A 27,598-nucleotide genomic window follows, 5' to 3' on the forward strand; every position below is an offset into this window, starting at 1 on the left:
CCCCCCCCCCCCCCCCCCCCCGCCGGCGAAAGGGGGAGACCCCCAAAAAAAAAAAAAAAAAAAAAAAAAAAAAAAAAAAAAAATAAAAGTACAGGGCCGGGTGTGGTGGCTCACACCTATAATCCCAGCACTTTGGGAGGTTGAGGTGGGCAGATCACCTGAGGTCAGGAGTTCGAGACTAGCTTGGCCAACATGGTGAAACTCTGTCTCTACTACCAAAAATACAAAAATTAGCCAGGTGTGGTGGTGGGTGCCTGTAATCCCAGCTACTTGGGAGGTTGAGGCAGGAGAACCACTTGAACCCGGGAGGTGGAAGTTGCAGTGATCTGAGATCATGCCACCACACTCCAGCCCTGGCGACAGAGCAAGACTCCGTCTCAAAAAACAAACAAACAAAAACAAACCAACAAACAAGTACAAACCGTTATCATGCTTGTGAAATTTTTGTTTTTTTTTGACAGAGTCTTACTCTGTTGCCCTGGCTGAAGTGCAGTGGCATGAGCTTGGCTCACTGCAGCCTCCGCCTGCTGAGTTTGAGTGATTCTCATGCCTCAGCCTTCCCAGTAGCTGGGATTACAGGTGTGTGCTACCACGCCCAGCTAATTTTTGTATTTTTATTAGAGACAGGGTTTCACCATGTTGACTAGGTTGGTCTTGAACTTCTGACCTCAAGTGATCCAGCCTAGGCCTCCCAAAATGCTGGGATTTACAGGCATGAGCCACCGCGCCTGACCCTGAATTTTTTTTTTTTTTAACTGAATTGTAATTATGCTATTCAAGTGATATTTGGACCTGAAAGGATATTAAGTATATCTCTGAGGACACAAAAATGCCAAATTTAGCAGGATAGTCAAGGGTATGTGGTAACAAATTCACTAAATACCTTATTTCTAAAATTTTTACATACAGATTTTAAAACTTTTTTTTTATGGAAAATTTCAAACATATGCAAAAGTACAGAGAATAGTATATAACAAATCCCTGTGTACCTATCACCTAGCTGCCACAATTATTAATACACTGAAATTTCTTTTTTTTTTTTTTTTGAGACCGAGTCTTGCTCTGTCACCCAGGCTGAAGTGCAGTGGCGCGATATCGGCTCACTGCAAGCTCTGCCTCCTGGGTTCACTCCTGCCTCAACCTCCTGAGTAGCTGGGACTACAGGACTCCTGCCACTGCACCCTGCTAATTTTTTGTATTTTTAGTAGAGACGGGGTTTCACCACGTTACCCAGGATGGTCTCAATCTCCTGACCTCGCGATCTGCCCGCCTCGGCCTCCCAAAGTGCTGGGATTACAGGCGTGAGCCACTGCGCCCGGCCAATACATTGAAATTTCTTTCATCTGTATCATCCCCCTACCCCATCATCAGATAATCCTGAAGCAAATCCCAGACATCATATTACTTAATCCACAAAGATTTCAATTACACTGAGATTTTAAAATTTACTTCACTATTCAAATCTATTTTTATTTATCACATTTATTTAAAACATTTTTATAGACATGTTTTGAATCAGCAACTCTATTTCTGACTAAAATTTTCTTTTAATAAATTTTTTATTAGTGTTTCCTTTTGCCTTGTCACAGGGTTGTATAAACCACTCTTGGTGTTTAACCGGAAACTGAACACCACCAAGAGAAAGCTCAACAGGTTTCTGAAAAGTGTTAACCTGGAATTCCAGGAAAGCTGGTCAATGTTCCTTCTGACTCAGACATTTGTACAAGCTTAGAGAACTGCAACTGATCAAGGAAGAGGGAGGATTCTCCATAGTTTTTACTACTGAGTAAAGGCCCCTATGAACCTACAGCTATGATAATGTGGTTATTTTGGTGAGAATCCAGCATCTTAACTATGACCACAGCTACCTTAGAGGAGTGATTCTTTTTTCTGGGGTGATTCATAATCATACAGAATCCTTGAAGATACAGATTCTGGAGTTTTAAAAGCCAAGTCTCAAAAAAGATTCTGATGTACAGTCAGAGGGCAGCACCTCTGCCCCAGTCAAGGCACAAGTCCAGGAACTGAGGGCTTTAAACATGTGTGCAAAACCCAGTGCCTAGATCTCAGTTTCTAATGTCATTCTTTAACAAAAGAAACCAAGGCTCCTTGGACACATGTCTGTTCCTAGGATTAGGGCAGGAAATAAGTAAGATGAGCCTGGTGCATCTGGTGGTGCCAGAAAGTAAGGAAATGCTGAAAACCAAACCAAATCAAAAACAAAATCCCATTTTTGCTCCCCCCAGCAAAAATCCCATAATGAGTGGGGTATGTCAAGGGAACAAAGGAGCCTACTGAGAGCTTGAACGGCCAAAGCTGGGACAGTCTGAACAATAAAATATAGAACTGGACTGTAACCCAAAGTATAAATGAACTATGCACAAGTCCATACTGATATAAACAAACAACTGAAAAAAATAAGTGAGGAAGAGACACATCTCCCGTGTGGAAGGATTCTAAATAACTTTATCCATACTTGGCTCCCAAGGGGGTGGAACATCCTGACACAAACACTACAGTGGTAAGTCATGTTGATTGTATGCTCCCTTGATATGATGTGATGAAAATGGCACTACCTCTACGGCCTTCCTCCCCAAGCCCATAAAACCGACTCTACACGTAAGAAAAACATCAGGCATATCCAACAGAGATATTCTAGAAAATACTGACCAGTACTCCTCAAAACTGTCAAGGTCATCAAAAACAAGGTCTGAGAAACTGTCACAGCCAAGAGGAGCCTAGGGAGGTGTGACAACTAAATATAATGTGGTATCCTGGAACAGAAGAAGGATGGTAGGTGAAAACTACGGAAATCTGAAAAAACTATGAACTTTAGCTACTAATAATATATCAATATTGGTTCATTAATTGTAACAAATGTACTATACTGACGTAAAATATTAATAGGGGAAACTGAGTGTGTGGTATATGGGAACTCTGTACTATTTCTGTGATTTCTCCATGAGCCTAAAATTACTCCAATAAGGTTTGGTAAAAATTGTTCATGTTAGAGTCAACTGTTCAATTGAACAACTTTTAAATTTTTATTAATAATAGACTAAGTTTTAGAATAGTTTTAGATTTACAGAAAAATTGGGCAGAGTTCCCATATTCCACCCTACCACCTCCTGTTGTGTTGTCTTTATTAACAACATTTTGCAATCCTATGATACATTTGTTACAAAATTAGTGAACCAATATGGATATATCATTATTAACTAAAGTCCGCCATTTCAGTTAAGGCTCACTCTGTGATGTATGAAACCACAGGTTCTGACAAATGTATAATGTCATGTATACACCATTGGAGCATCATACAGAATAGTTTCACTGTCCTACAAATCTCCTGTGTTTCACCTAGTCATCCCTCCCCAGCCCCCAAATCCCTGTAACCACTGATCTTTTTACTGTCTGTATAGTTTTGTCTTTTCCAAAATGTCATATAGTTGGAATCACATAGTACAGTATGTAGCCTTCTCAGAATGGCTTTGCTCACTTGTGATATACGTTTAAGTTTCCTCCATGTCTCTTTGTGGCCTGACAGCTCATTTCTTTTGTTGCTGAATAATATTCCATTGTACGGATATGCCACAGTTTATGCGTTCAGGTACTGAAGGACATCTTGGCTGCTTCCAGTTTTCAGTGATTATGAATAAAGCATATGCTATAAACATCCATATGCATGCTTTTGTGTGGATATATGTTATCAACTTGTGTTACTTCGAGGTATTTTGTTTAATGTCCAAATATTTTGGGATTTTCCAGGTATCTTTGTTACTGATTTCTAGTTTAATTTCATTATGGTTTGAGAGCATACTTTGCATAATTTCTACTCTTTTAAATTTGTTCAGATTTTTTTTTATGGCCCAGAATGTGGTCTCTCTTGGTAACTGTTCCATGTGACCTTGAGAAGAATGTATATTTTGTTGTTCAATGAAGTATTCTAGAGATGTCAATTAGATCGGGTTAGTTGACAGTGCTGTTGAGTTTAACTATATGCTTACTGATTTTCTGCCTGTTGGATCTGTTAGTTATGAACAGAGAAGTGTTGAAGGCTCTAACTACAACAGTAAACTTGTCTCTCTCTTCTTTCAGTTCCATCAGTTTTTGTCTTACATATTTTGACTCTATTTATACATTAAGGATTGTTACATCTTTTTGGAGAACTGACCCATCTTTATCCTTGGGGATTCTTTCTCTCTAATCTTCATTCTAAAAATGAATCTGGACACTCTTTGTTACCTAATATGGTGGAGTCAGGCAATTTTTTTTTTGCAACTCTAGTATCTCATTCTGAATATTTTACTCTGGATATCTCATTCTGGAGATAAAAGTAGTGAGTGAAAGTTTGTTATTATTCCTTTCAATATTCCGTAGCATTCACTGGTGAAGCCATCTGGCCTCTCTGTGGGAAAATTTCAAAATTACTAATTCAATTTCTTTACTTGTTTTAGGTCTATTCATATTTCTACTTCTTGTTGAGTCAGTTTTGGTAATTTGTCTTTCTAGTCATTTGTCCATTTCATCTAAATTTGTCTAATTTGCTGGTATAACGTCGTTTATAATACTTTTATAATTCTTTTAATTTCTGTACCTGTTTTTATTCCTGATTTTTGCAATTTGTATCTTCTCTTTTAATTTCTTGATCAGGGTAGCTAAAAGGTTGCTAACTTTGTTGATCTCTCAAAGAATGAACTTGTGATTTTTCTGTTTACTATCTCATTGATAACTGCCTTAATCTTTATTCTTTCCTCTTTCTGCTTGCTTTGGATTTAGTTTGCTCTTTTTTTATCTAGTTTCGTAAGGTGAAATTTTATGATATTGATTTCAGAGCTTTCTTCTTTTCTGATACAAGTATTTATAGTTATAAATTTCATTCTAAGTGCTACTTCAGCAGTTTTTTATATGTTTTATATTTCATTTTCATTTCAAAATATTTTAAAATTTCCCTTGTGTATCCTTCTTTGACCCATGAGTTGCTTAGAAATATCTTGTCTAATTTCCAAATGTTTTGGGGTTTCATATATATTCATGTGTGTGTGTGTGTGTGTGTATGTGTATATATATATTTTTTTGAGATGAAGTCTCACTCTGTTGCCCAGATTGGAGTGCAGTCGTGTGATCTTGGCTCACTGCAACCTTTGCCTCCTGGGTTTAAGTGATTCTGCTGCTTCAGTCCCCCGAGTACCTGGGATTACAGGTGTGCGCCACCATGCCTAACTAATCGTATTTTTTTCTACTGTGAATCTTTAATTCCATGTGCCAGAGAACATACTTGGTATAGTCTCAAAATTAATTGAGATTTGTTTTGTGGCCCAGTGTATGATATACTCAGTTAGAAGCATTTAGGCATTTAGAAATTCTTTACTAAATGTGATTTTTTTTTTTTTTTTGAGACAGTTTTGCTGTTACCCAGCCTGGAGTGCAGTGACGTGATCTCCACTCACTACAACCTCAGCCTCCAGGTTCAAGTGATTCCTGTGCCTCAGCCTCCTGAGTAGCTGGGATTACAGGAATTTGCCACCACACCCAGCTAATTTTGTATTTTTAGTAGAGATGGGGTTTTGCCATGTTGGTCAGGCTGGTCTCAAACTCTTTTCCTCTAGTGATCCACCCACCTGCGCCTCCTAAAGCACTGGGATTATAGGTGTGAGTCACCATGCCCAGCCATTAAACATATTTTATTGCAATATAATTCACGTACCATAAAACTCACCCCTTTAAAGTATACAATTCACTAATTTTTAGTGTACTCATAAGACCACGCAACCATTACCACAATCTAATTCCAGAACATTTTCTTCACCCCAAAAAGAAATGTATACCCACGAGTAGTAACTCCTTTTCCTCCTTCCCCCAAGCCCTAGACAACCACTAATCTATTCTCTGTTTCTATGGATTTGTCTATTTTGGACATTTTATATAAATAGAATCATGTAATATGTGGTTTGTATCTGGCTTCCTTCCGTTAGCATGTTTTCAATGTTAATACATGTTGCAGCATGTATCAGTACTTTTTTTCTTTTTATAGCTGAATAATTTTCCATTGTCTGGATATCCTACATTTTGTTTATCCATTCATCAGTTGATAGACAATTAAGTTGTTTCTACTTTTTAGCTATTACAAATGCTGCTGCTGTGAGCATTTGTGTACAAGTTTTATGTGGTGTGCATTTTTTTTGAGACGGAGTCTCACTCTGTCGCCCAGGCTGGAGTGCAGTGGCATGATCTTGGCTCACTGCAAGCTCTGCCTCCCGGGTTCACGCCATTCTCCTGACTCAGCCTGCTGAGTAGCTGGGACTACAGGCGCCCGCCACCACGCCCGGCTAATTTTTTGTATTTTTAGTAGAGACGGGGTTTCACCATGTTAGCCAGGATGGTCTCAATCTCCTGACCTTGTGATCCACCCGCCTCAGCCTCCCAAAGTGCTGGGATTACAGACGTGAGCTATTGTGCCCAGCCGCATTTTGTGTTTTTTTTTTTAGACAGAGTCTTGCTGTGTTGCCCAGGCTAGAGTGCAGTAGCATAATCTCAACTCACTATAGCCTCTGCCTCCTGGGTTCAAGTGATTCTCCTGCCTCAGCCTCCTGAGTAGCTGGGGTTACAGGTACCTGCCATCATGCCCAGCTAATTTTTGTATTTTCAGTAGAGATGGGGTTTCACCATGTTGGACAGGCTGGTGTTGAACTCCTGACCTCAGTGATTTTCCTGCCTTGGCCTCCCAAAGTGCTAGGATTACAGGTGTGAGCCACCACACCTGGCCTGGTGTACATTTTTTAGAGGTAACTAATCTCTAGGCTATGGGCTAAGTTACTGTTCACCAGTGTCTTCTAATTTTACTCCTAGTGGTTCGTCTAGTTTGGGCCTTCCTCTGAGACTGCAATTTCCCACTGTGTCTCACTTGGCCCTAAAAAGGCTGTGAGGAGTTTCCTTCCTTTAAGAGGTAGCTAATCTCTAGGCTATATAAGCTCTATAAGCTAAGTACCTGCTCAGGAAACTGGAGGCTGACCTCTGCCTCTGTGTGTATGTGTGTGTGTGTGTATGTATGTGTGTGTTTGTGTATCTGCATGTCTATGTGTTTACGTGTCTGTTTTTCTGTGTGTGGGCCAACCCAAATTCCTGCATGTTTACAAACAGTCTTTAGGTTTTAGGAGAGGCCAAAAGGGCTGAGTCAACTCTCAATATCTTAGCTCTACTCTACATGCTTCAACTCTCCCTGGCTACATGCCTTACCTTCTGTTCTGAACCACAGTATAAGTGAGCCCTGCAGGGTGGGAAATGAGCCATGACATTCATACCCAAATAAGCCAGTGCACACACATACTGTGTAGATTTCTATTGCGCTTTTGGGATGAAAGGAAAAGTAATATGTATCATTTTGTGAATCATCCATCAATCCATGGATGTGATGATGCCCAAATATTACTTTGGTTAGAAAAATCATCCCACATAAACTCCCACTTTTCTCTCCTTTGGATCCTAAAACTTTTATCGCTCCACTGCAGTATATGCATCTGCGGAGAAAAGCACATGGCCAGGCAGTAGCTGCTCACCAGTGTCCTCTAGTTTCACCCCTGGCGGTAGGTCCAGTTTGGGCCTCTGAGACTGCAGTTTCCCATTGCCTATCATTTGGCCCTTAAAAAATTATTAAGATGCTTCCTCCCCAATCTTCATTCTAAAATTGAACCTGAAGACTCTGTGTTACCTAATAAGGCGGAGTTCGGCAATGTTTCTTTGCAGCTCTGTCATCTCATTCTGGATAAAGGTAGCGAGGTTAAGGGGTGGAAATAAATATGGGAAACCAGAGGGGGAAACATGTTCTCCAAGGACAAGGAAAACCTGATCCAGGGTGAGAGACAGAGATACAGTACTTGACTAAAAGTTGGCCTGGTTTGGCCAAAGAAAATGGCATATTACACATTCGGGTGTTCTTTTATGAAATAAGGTATTCTGTACCTGCTTGTTGAAATATCCTCAAAAGGGTAGAGGATCTCTCCATTGTTACAGATTTCGCAGATGAACCCCTTCTGGCTACAAAGACTGCAGCTGTACACGTGTGAGGTGGCAAATTTAATGACCTTGCCCAAGAATGGAGCCAGCTTTCCCTCTATTACCTGCAGAAAGAGAAATGGGACAGGGAAGCACATTTATTGAGAACAGAAGTCTTGTACACACAGGAAAGGAAAGGAATTCCTTTCCTTTATACAACAGGAAAACCTCTAATTATAATTTCTCAGCAACTCTGAGGAAGAAAAGCCATAGTAGTTCTGCTCCAAAAGAACTTTCTGGTTTAAACCACTGGAGGTTGTAAATTAAGATGCTTAAACTTCTTTTGTATTCCTCTTGCTTTGCAGTGTGGTGTAGAAAATTGAGGCCCAACAGATGGGGAACCCTACTTGGATAGACCAACTTCACAGTGAGGGTGTGGTACAAGAGGAGTGTGGTAGGTTTCCTAAAGTACACTGAAAACATACAGAGTAAATCTGACTGCATAAGTTTGTGTTGTAAATGCAATAATACCTTTTCTCTGATGAATTAATGGGATAGTTTTTTCACCATCTTCCCCAAGAACATACAGTAAATGGGGAAAAATAGGTTTCTTTTGCTGCTGGTAAGTATAGCAAAAAAAGCTTGCAATTTGGCAGCCTAATGGCCATTTTCAGCCTGTCGGTTTTTTTTCTTTTAACTCGTGGTGGTTTTTAAAATGAAGTAATTTAAAAATTGGGAAATTTTACATAAAAACCCAGATGTTTGGAAAAATCAGATGATCCAGCACAACTAGGCTTGGATTCAGCGTGATGAGGACCTGGCCATGCGAGGGGCTGCCTGTTTATGCTGAGATATCCGCTCTCTGCCTGACAGCTGTTCCCACCAGGCCCCAGGGCCTTGCATCTGCCTGCCTTCCACAGTGGCCTCGCCTGTTGGCGTGCATACATCCCTGAGTTTGGAACTCACGTTCTGTTGATCATTTCTCACTTACTAATACCCATGGGCTTCAAAGACTTCAGTATTTCACACGCCAGCTAGATAAAATCTGCCTTTACTTCTAATTAATGCAGATACAAATACATGCTGGTTTTGATATAAGAAAATAATTGAAGATTACATTTAATTTGGAAATAGCTGAAAATAGTTTCTTTCAAATGAATATAGTTACATTACAATTTTTCATAAAAATAATATGTGAGGGAGGCCGGGTGCTGTGGCTCACACCTGTAATCCCAGCACTTTGGGAGGCCGAGGCAGGTGGATCGCCTGAGGTTAGAGGTTTGAGACCAGCCTGACCAACATGGCAAAACCCTGTCTCTACTAAAAATACAAAAAATTAGCTGGGCGTGGTGGCAGGTGTCTGTAATCCCAGCTACTCAGGAGGCTGATGCAGGAGAATCACTTGAACCTGGGAGGTGGAGGTTGCAGTGAGCTGAGGTCATACCATTGCACTCCAGCCTGGGCAACAAGAGTGAAACTCCCATCTCAAAAAAGAAAAGAAAAAGAAAAAAATAGTATCTGAGGGAAATGTAGTATAAATCATACCTAAAGAGAAATTACAATGTCTAGGTGAGTAGGTAGTAGTGACTGGTAATACAAAAACAAAAGACTACAAAAAATGTAATCATGCCTTTTGCAAAAAATGAAGCTATACATAATAGCTATATATAATACCGGAGATAAAAACTGAAGTGGTTTTTAAACATCATGGAATGATCCATGTTTTTTTTTTTTTTTTTTTTTTTTTTTTGAGGCGGAGTCTCGCTCTGTCGCCCAGGCTGGAGTGCAGTGGCCGGATCTCAGCTCACTGCAAGCTCCGCCTCCTGGGTTTACGCCATTCTCCTGCCTCAGCCTCCCGAGTAGCTGGTACTACAGGCGCCCGCCACCTCGCCCGGCTAGTTTTTTGTATTTTTAGTAGAGACGGGGTTTCACCGTGTTAGCCAGGATGGTCTTGATCTCCTGACCTCGTGATCCGCCCGTCTCAGCCTCCCAAAGTGCTGGGATTACAGGCTTGAGCCACCGCGCCCGGCCCCATGTTTTAGAAATAAATATAATGGTGGTTCCATTCAATTGCCAGACAGGGTACCCTCCCATGGGTGGAAACAAGTCTGCTCCAAGCCAAGGCTAGGCTTTAGGTCCCACGAAGATGATTTCTCTGGAAGGCTGTGGTGAGGCTGCACCAGGAAGTGCCTTTCCCTCTTGCCTCCCACCCTGGTCATTTGCAAGGGAAAGGAGCTGGAGGTACGGGGAGAAAGATCTCCTTCCATTGAAAGTGCCTCCCCTTCAACACTGGAGAACTGAGTCATGCATTTCTTCGAGGTCCAAGGCCATGCTTAGTGCGTAGGCAAGACTTACTTCAGCCCCAGGTGTGGTGACTTAGACTTAGGAAACCAATTATGAGTGGAAAATGAACCTCTAGTTCAACTGTGCCAGATGAAGCAGCCCCCCAGTGCCTACCCTGCCTTGCCCTTCCCCATCATGTACTGTGAAAACCCCTCTGATGGCCTCAAGGCAGTGCCTGCAGGCCAAGGCCCTTCTGGGGGTTTCCATCTTTCTTCCACCAGACTCCAAGCCCACTCTCCTCCAAGACAGTGTTGTCTTTTCTCACCCAGAGTATTAACACTACTAAGTCTTTCACCTTAATTTATGACTCAGAATTTATTCACGTCCTGCCCACTCTAGGTTCACAGAAATAAAATCAAGTGCTAGACACACTGGCTGCCAATAAGGCACTAGCCTTATTGGGTGCCACCTGGCATGCTGGGACCTGGCAGTGCCTCTGCTGATCGAGCCCTTTCTCAGTTAATGGGTGTCGAGTTGAGTCATCTGTCCACTGACCCTGACTTCATGTAAGCAGCCGTGGGCTGTGGGCAGACAGGAGCTCAGAAATGCAGCATGAGGCTTTTTTGTTTTTTTGAGACAGAGTCTTGCCCTGTCACCTAGGCTGGAGTACAGTGGCACAATCTCAGCTCACTGCAACCTCCGCCTCCCAGGTTCAAGCAATTCTCCTGCCTAAGCCTCCCGTGTAGCTGGAACTACAGGTGCTGGCCACCATGCATGGCTAATTTTTGTATTTTTAGTAGAGATGGGGTTTCACCATGTTGGTAAGGCTGGTCTTGAACTCCTGACCTCAGGTGATCCACCCACCACCTCAGCCTCCCAAAGTGCTGGGATTACAGGCGTGAGCCACCGTGCCTGGCTAGCATGAGGCTCTTAAAAAAACCTGGCCATTCGCTTCCTCTAATTCCCTACACTTTGGCATATTGGGCAATGTATTACCTCCTTAAAATAATAAAAGAATAACTTTTCTATGAAAAAAAGATAAATAGGGCCAGGCGCGGTGGCTCATGCCTGTAATCCCAGCACTTTGGGAGGCCGAGGCGGGCGGATCACAAGGTCAGGAGATCGAGACCATCCTGGCTAACACGGTGAAACCTCGTCTCTACTAAAAATACAAAAAAATTAGCCAGGTGTGGTGGCGGGCGCCTGTAGTCTCAGCTACTCGGGAGGCTGAGGCAGGAGAATGACATGAACCCGGGAGGCGGAGCTTGCAGTGAGTTGAGATCGTGCCACTGCACTCCAGCCTGGGTGACAGAGTGAGACTCTGTCTCAAAAAAAAAAAAAAAAGAAAAAAAGAAAAATAAATGTAATGCTGGTTAACTCTAGGGAGGGCAATAAGTCAGAGAAGCAAAAACACAACTATATACAAAGTTGTATTATATATATATATATATACACACACACACATATATATATATTAGCTATCCAAACTCATTTTCTATTTCTTAATATGTAACTCCTGGTGCAAGTAAATTGTCACTTTGTATATAGCTGTGTTTTTGCACTTGAAAAAACAATGTATAACAATTTTGCATTAAACTGCAGAAGGTGAACAGAAAAATCAGATTTATTACTTTGTAAGAGTAGAGTTTTTTTCTTAGTAAAGGGGGTAGAAATTATCCTGGCTGTTTTTAGTCAACCATACATTTCCCACCATTTTTCAACTTACTTTCCTCCCCATTACCTTTAGGAAGCCATAGATAGACCTTCTTTTATTTATGTTCTCTGAGGAACCATTAACTCCAATAAACCCCAGTAAGGCATGCTCCTAATACCAACACATGATATACACTTTCTAAGAAACAGCCATATATCCAACCTTTCTAACAAATCATATATCCAACCACCAGTAAACACTTTTCAATGCGTGATGGGGTTATTTCTAAATCGTGATGGTAGCACTTCAGTTGAGTTTGGTTTTCCTCATTTCACTCTTCTCTAAACAACCAAACTGAATGAGGCATTTAAAGAGAGGCACTAACAAACTATAGTCCATTTAGGGGGAAACAACCAGGATAGAGAACAGTCTGGAAACCAGGTGAGTAAAGGTTGGTGAAACTGGGAAGAAAAGACCTTGAGGAAGACATGAGAGTTATCATCCAGGATCTGAAGGAGAAGTTTGAGCATCTTGTGCATAAAGTTTTTTCTCTATTTAGATTTCCTTGGAGAAAGGGTGTGAACATTTTGAAGGCTCTTGAAATATTTCACCAAATTTACACTGTCAGCAATGTATATTTATTCTTAAATAGGGACCTTAATAAGCTCTGGGGATTGATATCTGTATAATATTCAGTCTTCCTTTAAAACAGTGTGATACATATCTGCATTTCATTAAATCTTCACTTATTATTGCTTAATACAAATTTATTTCCTTGTACAAGCTACTCACATTTATTATTTAGTTTAAGGTTAAACTTTTGTATATTTTTCTCATTAGCTATTGCTGGTATATTAGAATATATTGACATTTGTGTGCATGTTACTATATGACAGTAATTACTGAATTTCCATTGATGCTAATTACTTTTAGGTGATTCTTTTGTTTTTTCTAGTACTATATCTCTTGTTTATGTTTCATTTCTTGTTGCACCACCCAGGGCTCCTAAAACAATATTAATAATGGTACTAGTGGTTATTTTTATTATTTCAGGAAGAATCAAACTGGAACTTATGGAGTTTATAGTGAATGACTAATTTTCTCCATCAAATATGTATATCCTGTCATTCACCACATTTCATTTATTCCCCCTCTTTAAATAACAGCTATACTGAGATATAATTCACATACCATGTGATTCACCTATTTAAAGTCTACAATTCAATGGTTCTTAGTTTATTCACAGAGTTGTGAAACATCACCACAATCGATTCTAGGGGATCCCACTAACCCTCTGAAAAAACTCTATATCCATTAGTAGTCACTTTCCCTTTACCATGCCCCTGCAAGCCCAAGGAACCAATAATTTACTCTCTGTCTGGGTGCAGTGGCTCACACCTGTAACCCCAGCACTTTGGGAGGTAGAAGCGGGCGGATCACCTGAGGTCAGGAGTTCACAACCAGCCTGGCTAACATGGTGAAACCCCATCTCTACTAAAAATACAAAAAAATTAGCAGGGCACAGTGGCGCATGCCTGTAATCCCAGCTACTCGGGGGGCTAAGGCAGGAGAATTGCTTGAACCCAGGAGGCAGAAGTTGCAGTGAGCTGAGATGGTGCCACTGCACTCCAGCCTGGGCAACAAAAGCAAAAACTCCATCTCAAAAAAAAAAGAATATATACTTTCTGTCTTTATAGATTTGCCTATTCTGGAGATTTCATGTAAATATGATCATATAATATGTGGTCTTTTATGACTGGCTTCTTTCACTCAGCATAAAGCGTTCAAGGTTCATGCTGATGTTCTTTCAAATGCCTTCACTATAAGTCTCTTTTTTCCATCTTACCCTAGACTTTTATCACTCCTCTCTAGATTAATAAAATAATCTCCTAGTTTTATTTCTAGATGTCAGTCTTTTTTCCTAGATCCAGCATGCATACATATTAATCAGTTTTAGACACCACTTTCATCGTGTATCATCTCTTCCCTCAAACCTTTGGTGAATTCTTCATTTTTGAGATGGAGTCTTGCTCTGTCACCCAGGCTGCAGGGCAGTGGTGTGATCTAGGCTCACTGCAACCTCTGCCTCCCAGGTTCAAGCGATTCTCCTGCCTCAACCTCCCAAGTAGCCAGGATTACAGGCACAAGCCACCATGCCCAGCTAATTTTTTGTATTTTTAGTAGAGGTGGGGTTTCACCATGTTGGCCAGGCTGGTCTCAAACTCCTGAACTTGTGTGATCCACCTGCCTCGGTCGCCCAAAGTGCTGAGGTTATAGGCGTGAGCCACTGGGCTCGGCAAATTCTTAGTGTATCATCAATCAAAACTCTTTGCTCTTTCATTTCATAAAATTATATTGAGTTACTATGTACTAGACACTCAGTGTAGAGTGAACTGCACAAAAACTGGAGCTTACATTTTACCTGGTATGCAAGTGGATTCCATATTAGCCATCCAAACTCATTTTGCATTTCTTAACATGTACCTCCTGTTGCGAGCACATTTTCCCCTACGTAGAACATGCTTGCTCTTGCTCCTGTGCCTTCGTCCATGTCATTCCTCTATCTGGAGTTTCACTTTTCTTAACCCTTACTTAAATTTCATGTAGGCTTCATGGCTTAGATCTACCCTGTCTTGATCTAGAAAGCCATCTTTGGCTACTTCAGACATCACATGTCATTTTTTTTATTTTTTAGTTTTTTAAAGGAAGGCATCAAGTTGTTTGTCTGTTTGGATGGGATCAGTAGAAATGAATCTAAAGCAGTCACATCTATTTCTTTTGATATTGCTGTAAATAAGAGAACAGGGCTTGTACAAGCATACTTACTTTTGCCAAGGCCAAAATGCTAGGGGGAAGACATTTAACACAGCTCAAACTTGATTTGAATCACTTATGTAAGATAATATCTTAGCAACACCTGGAAATTGTGTCTTACTCCTTTCCTACTTATACTTAAATTAGTCACAGGCTAATATAACTTTATAAGAACCCCTCAAAAGTCAAAAGGACACTTCATCTTTAGCATTAGAAGGCTGGTAGTTTTTAGTTTAAACCAGGTGGTCATTCAGTATATTAGTGATAGTGAAACAGACCTGAGATGAGGTTTAGTTATCTCTATTTATTCCCTCAAAGTGCATGTCTACGTGAACAAAATCATGACAGCATAATTAGAAGGAAACACGTGTAGCTCTTTCCCCATTTCCTTGCTTCCCTGCACTCAACCCCCTTCCCTTTCTCCATATACCAAATTGCCCTATCTCCTTGAGAAAAGGCAGATGTCCAAAATAGGGTGAAAGTTTGTTTCTGTTTTCCATTAAACTTAATGTCTTGTAGGAAGGAAGGTACTAGTCTGATTTATTTACTTGGGGAGTGTGTATATATGACTGTTTCAGAGGTGTTACACTAACTGGATATTCAAAGAATACACATTTCCATTTGTAACAAAATTAGGTCACCTTATTGCCCTGTAGCACAAGGACAAAATGTAGCAACAAGCTGATATCTTCTTCCAGATTTTGCTGTTTTTCACTTTTGCAGTCTGTCTATAAATTCTTTTCACCATCATTTTAGGTACTTCTAGAACTCAAGGAACTGTCAAATATCACTTTCCACCATCCAGTCCCTGATAAATATGCCAAATATGCTTACCCTTCTTGTGTGAAAGAAGCCCATGAAAGCTGCCTGGTTGAACTTCCAGCTCAGGGATACACACATTTTGCCTCCCTCTTCTATTCTGGTCAAGATGGTCAGCATTGGAATTTGAGGCCTATGGCTTTCTTGCAGACTAAGACAACAGACTTTATTTGATTTACTTTCTTGCAGACCAATCAAAAATTACAATTAAGTTAAAAAATAACCTAGTGCTGCCTTCCTCAAACCACAGTTTCAGAAACAGCTGCTTATTACTCATGTGTGGCACCAGGAAATTGCAGTGTCATGTTCAAGGTCTGCAGCCAATAGAGATCTGTGGGATTGGGAAAAGGGCACAAATGAATCTTTTATGTTGGTTACCTTCACTCCCTTGGAACCATCACAAAATTCAAAATTTACGGGCTGGGGGGAAGACAGAGCACTAGTAACCTGGACAAGAAAAAAGAAAGGAAAAAGCTCTTTCTCATCAAATTTCCTTATGCATCAGCTAATTCCTTCCCTCTGATTTGTCAATTTACCTTCCATTTCAAAACAAGCTTCCTTAGCCATCGTGTAACATCTGGATTCGGAGCAACGGTTGGGAATGCTTTGGTGAAGAGGGCTACTGCACTTGACAAACAACTCCATCCCTGAAAGTCTAACCAAAAGACCCAATTCATGGTGAACAGTCACCTGTCACTCACTAGGAACAGGCTGGCTTGATGAAATGGAAGAATCAAAATTGTCACATATTGTGAAATAATTTCCCATATAATTTAGTTGCATTTGCCTGGCCAGACAACCCTGAAAGGTTGCATTTTGTCTCTAGTGTCATTTCTCAGTCCATTTAATAGGTAGGTAGAGTGAAGTCTAGTGGCCTTGGCCAGATGAGTTCATGGGAAGTTAGGAAAAAACAGGCTGTGGATTCTGCTCAAGCTTGAAAACCCTAACACACCTCACGAGACTATTCTGAATCCTCATTCAATGTTAAATTTTACTCCTCTTACTCATAAATCCTTAAAAATAGAAAATAAAAAGTAAGCTGGATGTAGGGGCTGATGCCTGTAATCCCAGCACTTTTGGAGGCCAAGGTGGGAGGATCACTTGAGCCCAGGAGTTCCAGACCAGCCTGTCAATGAAGTGAGATCCCTATCTCTGTAAAAAATAAAAAAATTAGCCGATTGCAGTGGTATGCACCTGTAGTCCAAGCTACTTAGGAGGCTGAGGTGGGCTTTCACTACAAAGCCCAGGAATTTGAGGTTGCAGTGAACTATGAGCTATGACTGGGTCACTGTACTCCAGCCTGGGTGACAGGGCAAGACCCCGTCTCAAAATAAATAAATATCACCAAAGTATATGGGATATTCCTATTTCAAAAAGTTGTTTAAAACTCACTTTCCCCATAATTAACCTTTGAGTTCTTTATCATGGCTCGGTGCTGGGATGTTTGTACATAAACATAAAAGTCTCTCTTTTCTAATTAGCTGCTCCTCACCATTCCCAATCCATTATGGGACTGCTCTAACAAGACTTAAATTTTGGCTAATCAAGCACTTTACTGAGGGTGGATTGTGATGCCACCAATTAGCTCTTATCTGATCCTCTCCCAAAGGTGATAATTTCTACTTAGAGCTGGGAAACTATGTGATAATTTAATCTGGTTTAATGTAATTGGGTAGATTTATGAGTGGCCACCATAGTTCCTATCAAATTACATTTTGCTCCCTGCTAACTAGGTCTTAAGGAATAAGAGATTTTAAAAATTTCAATTTCATTTTTCTCAGTGGCTAGAATGGCAAAGACGAAACCAAGAATGCAAATTTCTTATCCAGAAAAATATATGGGATGGGGTCTACTTCAGACAGTTTTTCTGCACTAAGTGCCTCAAGGGGTGTGGCTTAGTCAAACCACATCTCCATGGAACTTAATGAGGCATTTGCAAAGAGTAAGTACAAGAATGTGGTTCAAATATTCTGAGCCCAAAACAGGTTATATGATCTGATACAGGTACATGTGTTTTATTTATGAGGAAAATAAACTACAATATTTTAAATGGAGACAATTCCAGAAAATTCTCATAGATGGTCAGCAGATTTTTGCTTCTCTGTTGAGTTAATTAGTTACATGTTTGAAATAAATCTGATTTAGGTCTCTACTATTCCTTTTAGCCTGAGTTCTGACATTATTGACTCATTGAGCAGTAAATGAAGAAAAGTCCTAAGTGGACTTTTTAACTCACTTTCCTTACTTAATTTATGAGAAAATTGAGCCCAGAGAGGTAATGCGTTCTACCTAAGATCACCCAGCTGATTAGTGACAGCTTCTGACTCGCTTTCTTAAGCACCCTTTACTATTCCAAGGAAGGAGCCTTTCTGAGGGTATCTGAGGTCAGAGTGTAGCCCCAGGGTTTGGTTCAGCCCAGGAATTCTGAAGTCACTGGATGCCTACTGACCCATCTTGTAGAAATGGAAGATTTCTAATACTGAGTCCCTGCACAGAAGCAGGATTGTGCAGACGAAATTAGTCCAGGTTTAGATCCACAATTTTGATCTGAACTGGCTCTGTCTTTGGCTTACTGAAAAATAATACCTCTAGTCCTTCTATGAAGTTCTTGTATAAAAATTCTCTCAATGGTCACATCTCATGCAATTTTCTGAATATGAAGATGATCTTTAACAATATCTGATTGGCATGGCCGGGCGCGGTGGCTCAAGCCTGTAATCCCAGCACTTTGGGAGGCCGAGGCGGGTGGATCACGAGGTCAGGAGATCGAGACTATCCTGGCTAACATGGTGAAACCCCGTCTCTACTAAAAATACAAAAAACTAGCCGGGCGTGGTGGCGGGCGCCTGTAGTCTCAGCTACTTGGGAGGCTGAGGCGGGAGAATGGCGTGAACCCGGGAGGCGGAGCTTGCAGTGAGGAGATCACGCCACTGCACTCCAGCCTGGGAGACACAGCGAGACTCCGTCTCAAAAAAAAAAAAAAAACAATATCTGATTGGCTAAACTACTAGGAAACTCATAAAGTAACGCAAAATTCTGTGACAGAAATGGACTTATCATCAACTTAAATCCTAGGCAGCCGGGCGCCGTGGCTCATGCCTGTAATCCCAGCACTTTGGGAGGCTGAGGGGGATGGATCACCTGAGGTCAGGAGTTCGAGACCAGCCTGGCCAACATGGCGAAACCCCATCTCTACTAAAAATACAAAAAATTAGCCGGGGGTGGTGGTGCATGCTTGTAATCCCAGCTACTCAGGAGGCTGAGGCAGGAGAATCACTTGAACCCGGGAGGCGGAGGTTGCAGTGAGCCAAGATCGCACCATTGTATTCCAGCCTGGGCAACAGAGTGAGACTCCGTCACAAACAAACAAACAAACAAACACCCTAGGCTATTTGCCAAAACTAGAGAAGTAGCTTTATTAAAACGAGAAGCAACTACAGTTGAGGAAAAAGAAAAAGCAAAACAAAGCAACTCCCTGTTTGTACATATGTGGGAGAAACTAAAGAAATATGGCTTTTCAGAAACAGAAGAGAAACAGAAGTAGCATTACCTGATCACGTGGGGGAATGAACCATAAGAGTGAGGAGAGACATAAAAGGCTGAGAACAAAGAAGGGAAGAAGTAGGGAAGGATGAAAGCGATAATGATAATAACAATAGTGATAATTTAAAAAAGAAAAAACTGGGCTTGATGGTTCTGTGGCAATTTTTTTTAAGTTTAAAAAATAGAGAATACAGATGCTTACAAAGAGGGAAGAAAGTTTCATTGCTCAATGACGCTGATTGAGAACTTAAATGGGAGGGTGAAATCTTGGTTTCTATTCCCAGTTATGTCCCCAGGAAGCTCTACGATCTTTTTTGTTAATCACTTAACTTCTCCATGCCTCAGTTTCCTCATCTGCAAAATAAAGTGATTCTATTCAGTCATTCAAAACTAGATGATCAATAAGGATCTCTTTCAATTTGAAGATTGTATGATTTTATAATGAAACAACAAGGAAGACATCAAAAGAAACTTGTTGAATAGCTCCAGGAATGTTGCAAGGGAATATCTGCGGAGCTAGATAAAAGGTGAGTTTAACCAGACTAATTAGAAGATACTCCAGGAAATTTTCAACAAAAGTGAAATAATGTCACCAGCTTTTTGTTCCCCTGCCTGCTGAGCTCCATTCAAAGAGGGAAGTAAGGCCTTCTAGGAATCATCCCCTCACAGGTGTGCAACCAGGTATCAGTTTTCCTGAAAACCTCTGCAAATCCTTTCCTTTCATCAATGCATTTAATTAGTTAATGTTTAGATAGCACTTTTGGGATGTAAAGTACAATATAAGTGCTAAACATTATTATTACTTAACAGCTTTTATGGGACCAGCCATTCCTGAGATTAAATGAGAAACTAAAGTGAGTCCCTGGTTAGAAGGCTGTGATCGAATACATTGCTGGCTCACTGATGAGGAAAAACAAGCCCTGCATATACACTGAAATAGGTGCTTTTATCAGCCTGCATATCGTTGTCTAAGATGGTTGGGGATTTTTACTCTTTGCTTCAAGGTCCACAAGTAGAAGCCACAACTTACAACACAGTAATGATTATGATTTCACATGTCCTGTATTTCTAGAACATTATCTGTTGTGTCTGCGGTGTCTGTATGCCTGGGCACCTGTACACCCAGAATATGGATTCAAATACATGGGAATTTGCTATACAATAAAGGTGGGGAAGATGAATTTTTTAACAAATGATGTTGGGGCAAGTGGTTAGGCATCAGGGAAAACAAATAAGCTGGATCCTTAACTCATCTCATAAAAACTGTATTTTCAGGCCAGGCATGGTGGCTCACACCTGTAATCCCAGCACTTTGGGAGGCCGAGGTGGGCGGATCACCTGAGGTCGGGAGTTTGAGACAAGCCTGACCAAAATGGAGAAACCTTATCTTTACAAAAAATACAAAATTAGCCAGGTGTGATGGTGCACGCCTATAATCCCAACTACTTGGGAGATTGAGGCAGGAGATTGCTTGAACCCGGGAAGCGGAGGTTGCGGTGAGCTGAGATTGTGCCATTGCACTCCAGCCTGGGTAACCAGAGTGAAACTCTGTCTCAAAACAAAAAAAAACACAAAAACTGTATTTTCTTTTCTTTTCTTTCTTTCTTTCTTTCTTTTTTTTTTTTTGAGATATAATCTTGTTCTGTTGCCCAGGCTGGAGTGCAGTGGCACGATCTTGGCTCACTGCAACCTCCGCCTCCTGGGTTCAAGTGATTCTTCTGCCTCAGTCTCCTGAGTAGCTGGGACTACAGGCACACACTACCATGCTCGGCTAATTTTTGCATTTTTAGTAGAGATGGGGTTTCACCATATTGGCCAGGCTGGTCTTGAACTCCTGACCTCATGATTAGCCCGCCTTGGCCTCCCAAAGTGATGGGATTACAGGTATGAGCCACTGCGCCTGGCCTTTAAAAACTGTATTTTCTGATAAACTGAAGACTTAAAATATAAAAAGAAAACCATAAAAGTATTTTTAAAACTATAACAAAATATTAGGGAAAAATATTAGAAATTTAGAATATTAGAAAAATAGAATTTGCCCCATTTATGTGGGGTAAATATTTTATAATCTTAGATGCTATAAAAAAGTAATAAATCTAAATATATAAAGTAAACAATTAGTTCAATATAAAATATAATTTAAAAGAAATGACGGAAACAAAAAAAATTTCCTATTTATATGAAAAAAGTGCCAATTTCCTTAATATACACAAAGGTCTTTTAAATTAATAAGGAAAAGACCAATTATATAACTTAAACACAGGTTAATAAAAAGGCAATTCAGAAAAACTACAAATGGCCAATAATGATATTAAAAAGATGCTCAACTTTACTTCTCATGGAAAAAATGCAAATTAAAACAACACTGTGAAGTTATTTGTTATTTATCAGATTGTCCAGGATTAAAAATATTGTTAATATGGAAAATTAATGTGTGTTCAGAAAAACAGGCACTCTCAAGACACTGAATGGAAGTATTAAATTGGTCCTACCTTTTCAAAAGGCAACTGGCAATACTTATCAAACTGCAAAACATGCATACCCTTTGACCTAGCAGTCTCACTTTAATGAATTTACACTACAGAGATATTCACACAAGTGTACAGGGAGATGTAGAGGGTGTTCACTGCAGTATAGGTTCTCAAAAAGAAAGACTGGCACAGATTAAACACACACACACACACACAACTTAGGCTTAGCTGGGCGTGGCAGTGTGGGTGGTGTGTACCTTGTAGTCTGAGCTACTTAGGAGGCTGAAGTGGGAGCATCCTTTGACTCTCAGATTCTGAGGCCAGGTGGGCAACATAGTGAGACCCTGTCTCTTAAAAAAAGGAAACAACAACAACAACAACAAAACAAGTTTAAGTTACCTCGCTTAACTTACCTAGCTTACACCTCAGTTACTTTAGGTATAAGATAACTCTGTTATGCAGCCAGTAAAAAGAATGAGGTAAATCTTCATGTGTACTAAATGTGTATACATGCCCAAATGCCCACAGTATAACATGAACTGGAAAAGACAAAGCACAGAAAGGTGGCATAGTTTGATCCCATTGTAAAAATGTAACATTTGTAATTGTGTACAATTGTCTGGAAGGACACAGACTGGCTACAGTGAAGAAAAGCTACCACTGTAGTGGGATGTAGGGGAGACAAGGGCTGACTTGGAAAGCTCAGGCGATCCTCTGCCTTAGCCGCCTGGGCAGCTAGGACTACAGGTGTGAGCCATTGCACCTGGCTGATTTCTAAATAATGAATATGAATTGTCACTTTAATAACAAATATTTAAATTGTTAAAAAAAAAAAAAACCAATGACAGCTCTACAAAGCATGGCTTCAGAAGTAAACAAACATAATTTGCATATGCATATACATAAACATTATAAAAATGTAGAAAACCTCGATTTTTCTGGTTTTAGATGACCTGTGTTTTCACTTGTCCCTAATAACATGTTCATTTTCACAAAAGTTCTAGAAAATTGCCTATCAGTGAATCTGTCATGACTACATCAGGCTTGTTTGCTTCCCATGAGCCTTGTCTGCCTAATCAGAATGTTCCCTTACTTATGGGTCTCTCAGGCTTCTAAGGTAGCCCATTCAATTAGAATGACTTATGCAGTGTCAACAGCCATATCTAATACCAGGCGATTTAAGGATGGTTTTTGTTTACATGATTAACACTGAATTCTAGACACTTAATCTTATCTCTTTAAATACTTGCCTGGGACTTAAGTAACCAGTTAGGATGCATATTGCTGTTTTCTATTAGGAATTCGCTCACATGTTTTAAATGCCCTCTTCCAGCCAAGATTCAGGTTTGCTCCTCCAGGGCTTTTTCCCTCCTGTCCTAACAGAGATGACCTACTCTTACTGGTTCCATCCCTTCAGGCACATTTGTGATGAACAGTAAAAGGAGGAGAAACAGTATTGGTATCAGATTTTTAAATTCCTTTCCTCATCTATTCAGAGGTCACAATAATTTCATACCACTCAAAGTATTGTGCCAAGGAAGTATATTACCCAATCTGAAGATTTTTTTACCACTTAGTTTGAGGTCAATCCAAGGAAAAGTCAATGTACTGACCCACCTGCCTTAGACTTGGCCCGAAGAAGGAAACGAAAACCATAGTTTTGCAATAGGAGGGCATTCAAAGACAAGATTAGTTTCAAAAAGAAAAGCATTTTGAATAGCATGCCCACCTGAGACATGTTCAGAGGTTCAGTAAAATCTAAATAGAAAAGAGTCCTAAAAAAGGAAACAGCCAATTTTCCTGAGGGTTGAGGGCAGACAGTCTGTGATCTGGCTCAGCCCCTAATGTCCTTCTCTGCACCACCTTGATCAGCTGCTTTTCCCATGCTAGCTTCCCTGCAACACCAGGCCAGAGCGAGGGAGAGCTGGCGCCTATCTAGATTCATTTGCTCCTGCTAGCAGCTCTAGCAGAGGGAAACCATCCACTGGGGCACAATTCTGTAGGAGTTGTAGAGGTTTCAGTTTTCCTTGGGCTCCCTGTCCTTCATGAATGTGGTTAATTGAAGAAAAAGGATTTTACTTCGCTCCTCACGGTCCGTTTTCTTTTTTCTTTCTTTCTTTCTTTTTTTTTTTTTGACACGGAGTTTCACTCTTGTTGCCCAGGCTGGAGTGCAATGGTGTGATCTTGGCTCACCGCAACCTCCGCCTCCCGGGTTCAAGTGATTCTCCTGCCTCAGCCTCCCGAGTAGCTGTATTTTTAGTAGAGACAGGGTTTCTTCATGTTGGTCAGGCTAGTTACCAACTCCCGACCTCTGGTGATCCGCCCACCTCGGCCTCCTAAAGTGCTGGGATTACAGGCATGAGCCACCACGCCCGGCCACTGTCCATCCATTTTCTTAAGTGAAGAGAACTCAGCTAGTTGAAACTCCAAGCAGCTGTAGACTAGCTTACATAAACTGAGAGAAGAGGTTTTGTTGGTTATCTTTTTTTTTTAAATTACATTCAAAAAACTGAAGTATAACATATATAAGGTAAAGTGCAAAAATCTTAAATACATAACTCAATGAATTTTTAAACATGTATGTGAAGCTACCACTGTCTTATCTGCTCTCCTGTCCTCTAGTTGCAACCATTCCAAATCATTCTCGATGCCATCACCAGAAAGATCTTATTAAAAGATAGATCTGACCAAAGAATACTAATAATGACATCAGCAACAATTACCACCATTCCTGTAGCACCGACTGACTGTTTGATATGTGCCCGTCACTGCTTTAGGCTTTTATTTATTTATTTATTTGAGACAGGGACTCCCTCTGTCACCCAGGCTGGAGTGCAGTGGCACAATCTTGTCTCACCACAACCATCTCTGCCTCCTGCACTCAAACGATCTTCCCACTTCAGCTCCCCCAGTAGCTGGGAATACAGGTACATGCCACCATGCTCAGCTAATTTTTAAACATTTTTTGGAGACAAGGTCTCCCTATATTGCCCAGGCTGGTCTTGAACTCATGGGATCAAGTGATACTCCTGCCTTGGCCTCCTAAAGTGTTGGGACCGCACCCAGCCTTGCCCTAGGCTTTTAATTCAATGCTCATTTATGATAATACATGCAAAGCACTTAGAACACTGGAAGGCACACAGTGAGCATTGAAAAAATACTATTATTTCTGGCCGGGTGCAGTGGCTCACGCCTGTAATCCCAGCACTTTGGGAGGCTGAGGCAGGCGAATCACCTGAGCTCAGGAGTTTGAGACCAGCCTGACCAACATGGAGAAATCCCCTCTCTACTAAAAATACAAAATTAGCCGGGCGTGGTGGTGCATGCCTGTAATCCCAGCTACTGGGGAGGCTGAGGCAGCAGAATCGCTTGAACCCGGGAGGTGGAGGTTGTGGCGAGCCAAGACTGCACCACTGCACTCCAGCCTGGGCAACAAGAGCGAAACTCTGTCTCAAAAACAAACAAAACTATTGTTTCTATTATTCACAATAGTTCCAAGAGGTCAATATTTTTGTCATTACCAATTTATAGGAGATAAAACTGAGGTTTAGAAGGCTTAAGTCACGGCCCAGGGTTGCCCAGCTTGGAAGTATAGAGTAGGGAGCTGGACTCCCAGAGCTTAAGCCCTAAGCACTAAGCTTTACTGTCTTGCTAGAGCTTTTTTTTTTTTTTTTTTCTTTTTTTTAATGAAAAGCCCCTGAAGCCTCTTCTGCCCCTGGAGGGTGAGGTTTAACTCCTCAGCATGCCCTATAAAGTCTTCCCCAAGCTAGGGACAGCCTCTTTTTCCTCACTTGCTTCTAGTCTTTATCTACCATGTATTCATAGTCTGCATTCGTGTTGCCTGCCTATTCCCTGAAAAATCTATTATGATAGTAAGTACCACTTATTGCTATTACCATGTATGAGTTCTGGGTGCTTCCTGTATTTCATTCCAATTCTCTCTGTAACTTCCCCAAATGAGTATTATACTCCTCTTGCAGATAAGTAAACTGAGACATAGAAAGGTTAAAGAACTTGTTTATGGTCAGAGAGCTAATATGCATCAAAACTGGAGTTTGACCTCAGGCCTGTCTGATTTTAATGCTCAGTTCTTTCTCCTTTCTCCTTTATGCAAATTCTTCTCAAGTCACACTCTTTCACATCTGGCTCAAATGTCACCTAGTTCCTAAGGCATTTGTGACTTTGGTCACCCGTTTGCCTCCTCTTGCTCCACTGCTATCCATAGTTATGAACAGATCACTTGTTAAGAAAGAAGTGCTCTTGCCTAATTTCTATTCTAGGCCTTTCCAAGTGCATTCAACCTTTGCATTCAAAAAGCTAAACTAAGTATTTCTGGAACATTCCTACTGCAAGCCCTGGATCCAAACATTTAAATTGCAACTTTGTCCAAACAAAATGGCAAGTCTTTGACCAGACGGGGTTATGGCCTAATGGCATGAACACAGAGGGCAAATGGAGAAGTTGCTGCCACTCGAGCACCACATGGACTTCAGAAGAACCTCTGGGGGATGTATGATTCCCAAGCTCCTGGGACATGGGTCATTCCTGAGGAATGAGCTAGCCAGCTCTCTAAACAAGAGGACAACGGAGGGTGGATTCTGTGGGCTGCCAGAAAGGCCATAATGGGCAATTTTTAATTTGATCGTGAAAAGCATTTTATTATTGGAATAGCTAACATTCTTGTTGATTATGCAGGGTAAAAGAAAAATACCCTAACATTTGAACATTTGGTACATGTTCAGCTCCTTCTGTACATCAAAAGTGAATATTAATGTACAATCTATACAAGTCTCTCGACTTGTCAGGAAGTGGTTCTGTAATTGCTTCCTGACAAGTTCTGGCAGCATTTGGTTGTCATCACTCAATCTTACTTGTATTTAAGATTATAAAATAAGTTAATTGTTTAACTAAAAAATTAGCCTGCTCCCAAATGGACAAAAGATATAATCAAACAATTCGGGCCGGGCATGGTAGCTCACGCCTGCAAACTCAACACTTAGGGAGGCCGAGATGGGAGGATCACTTGAGGCCAGGAGTTCGAGACCAGCCTGGCCAACATGGCAAAACCCTGTCTCTACTAAAAACACAAAAATTAGCTGGGCGTGGTGGCATGTGCCTATAATCCCAGCTCCTGGGGAGGCTGAGGCACAAGAATCACTTGAACCCAGGAGGCGAAGGTTGCAGTGAGGTGAGATCATGCCACCGCACTCTAACCTGGGTGACAGAGTGAGACTCTGTCTCAAAACAAAACACAACACAACAAAACAAAACCCAAAATTGATGTAGTAATAAACATATAAAAAGTTTAGCTTCACAAATAAAAAAGAGATGCAAAGTCAAACAATCATAAGAAATCTTTTTTTTTTTAACCTCCAAAATGACCAAAGATTTGTGTTTTTTAATGACAATGGTTATGCTCTAGTGATATGGAGAACTTGCTTACACTGTTGATGGGTACAGACAATTGTTCCAGAGCTTTGAAAAGGTTCAGAATATAGTAGTTCTGAATATAGAAACACTCTAAATATAGTAGATCCTCTTCCAAATTTATCTTAGTCAGAAGGTAAATGGTTTTACACAGATATATATATATAATAGTATTATTTATAATAATACAGAATTGGAAACCTAAATACCCAATACAAACGAGAAGGTTAAACTAATTATGGCAATGGAATCTTATACAGGCATTCAAACTAGCTAGTTCTTCTGAAGATTATTTAGTAAGTTTTTAAGAAGGCAGGATAAAAACTGATGTACTATAAAGAATGAGCCATACTTTAAACCTACACATTCACAGAAAAGAATAAGCGGGATGTGTAACATTAGATAATATTAACCTTGGTGCCATCATAATGATTATAGCACTGACAGCTAGCCTCTGCCAGGTGTTGATCCCATTGAATCCTCACCACATCATTACGGGGGTCTTACTACTCCTGTTTTATAGATGAGGATGCTGAGCAGAGGAGGTGGGACTCAAACTCAGGTCTACCAAAGGCTAAGTAAGGTCTGAATCTCTGCC

At 40.7% G+C, this 27,598-nt stretch overlaps 1 protein-coding gene across 1 annotated transcript in view; it reads right to left on the reverse strand.

The window, feature by feature from the left end:
* PLEKHM3 (pleckstrin homology domain containing M3) overlaps window positions 1-27,598 on the reverse strand; it is a 183,379-nt gene that overhangs the window by 26,666 nt on the left and 129,115 nt on the right. The window contains exon 6 of the mRNA XM_025405529.1: window positions 7,957-8,114. Within this exon, the coding sequence (XP_025261314.1) occupies window positions 7,957-8,114 (158 nt within the window). The remainder of the gene's footprint in view (window positions 1-7,956; window positions 8,115-27,598) is intronic.

This window comes from Theropithecus gelada, chromosome 12, assembly GCF_003255815.1.
Source record: "Theropithecus gelada isolate Dixy chromosome 12, Tgel_1.0, whole genome shotgun sequence".
NCBI classification, from domain to species: domain Eukaryota; kingdom Metazoa; phylum Chordata; class Mammalia; order Primates; family Cercopithecidae; genus Theropithecus; species Theropithecus gelada.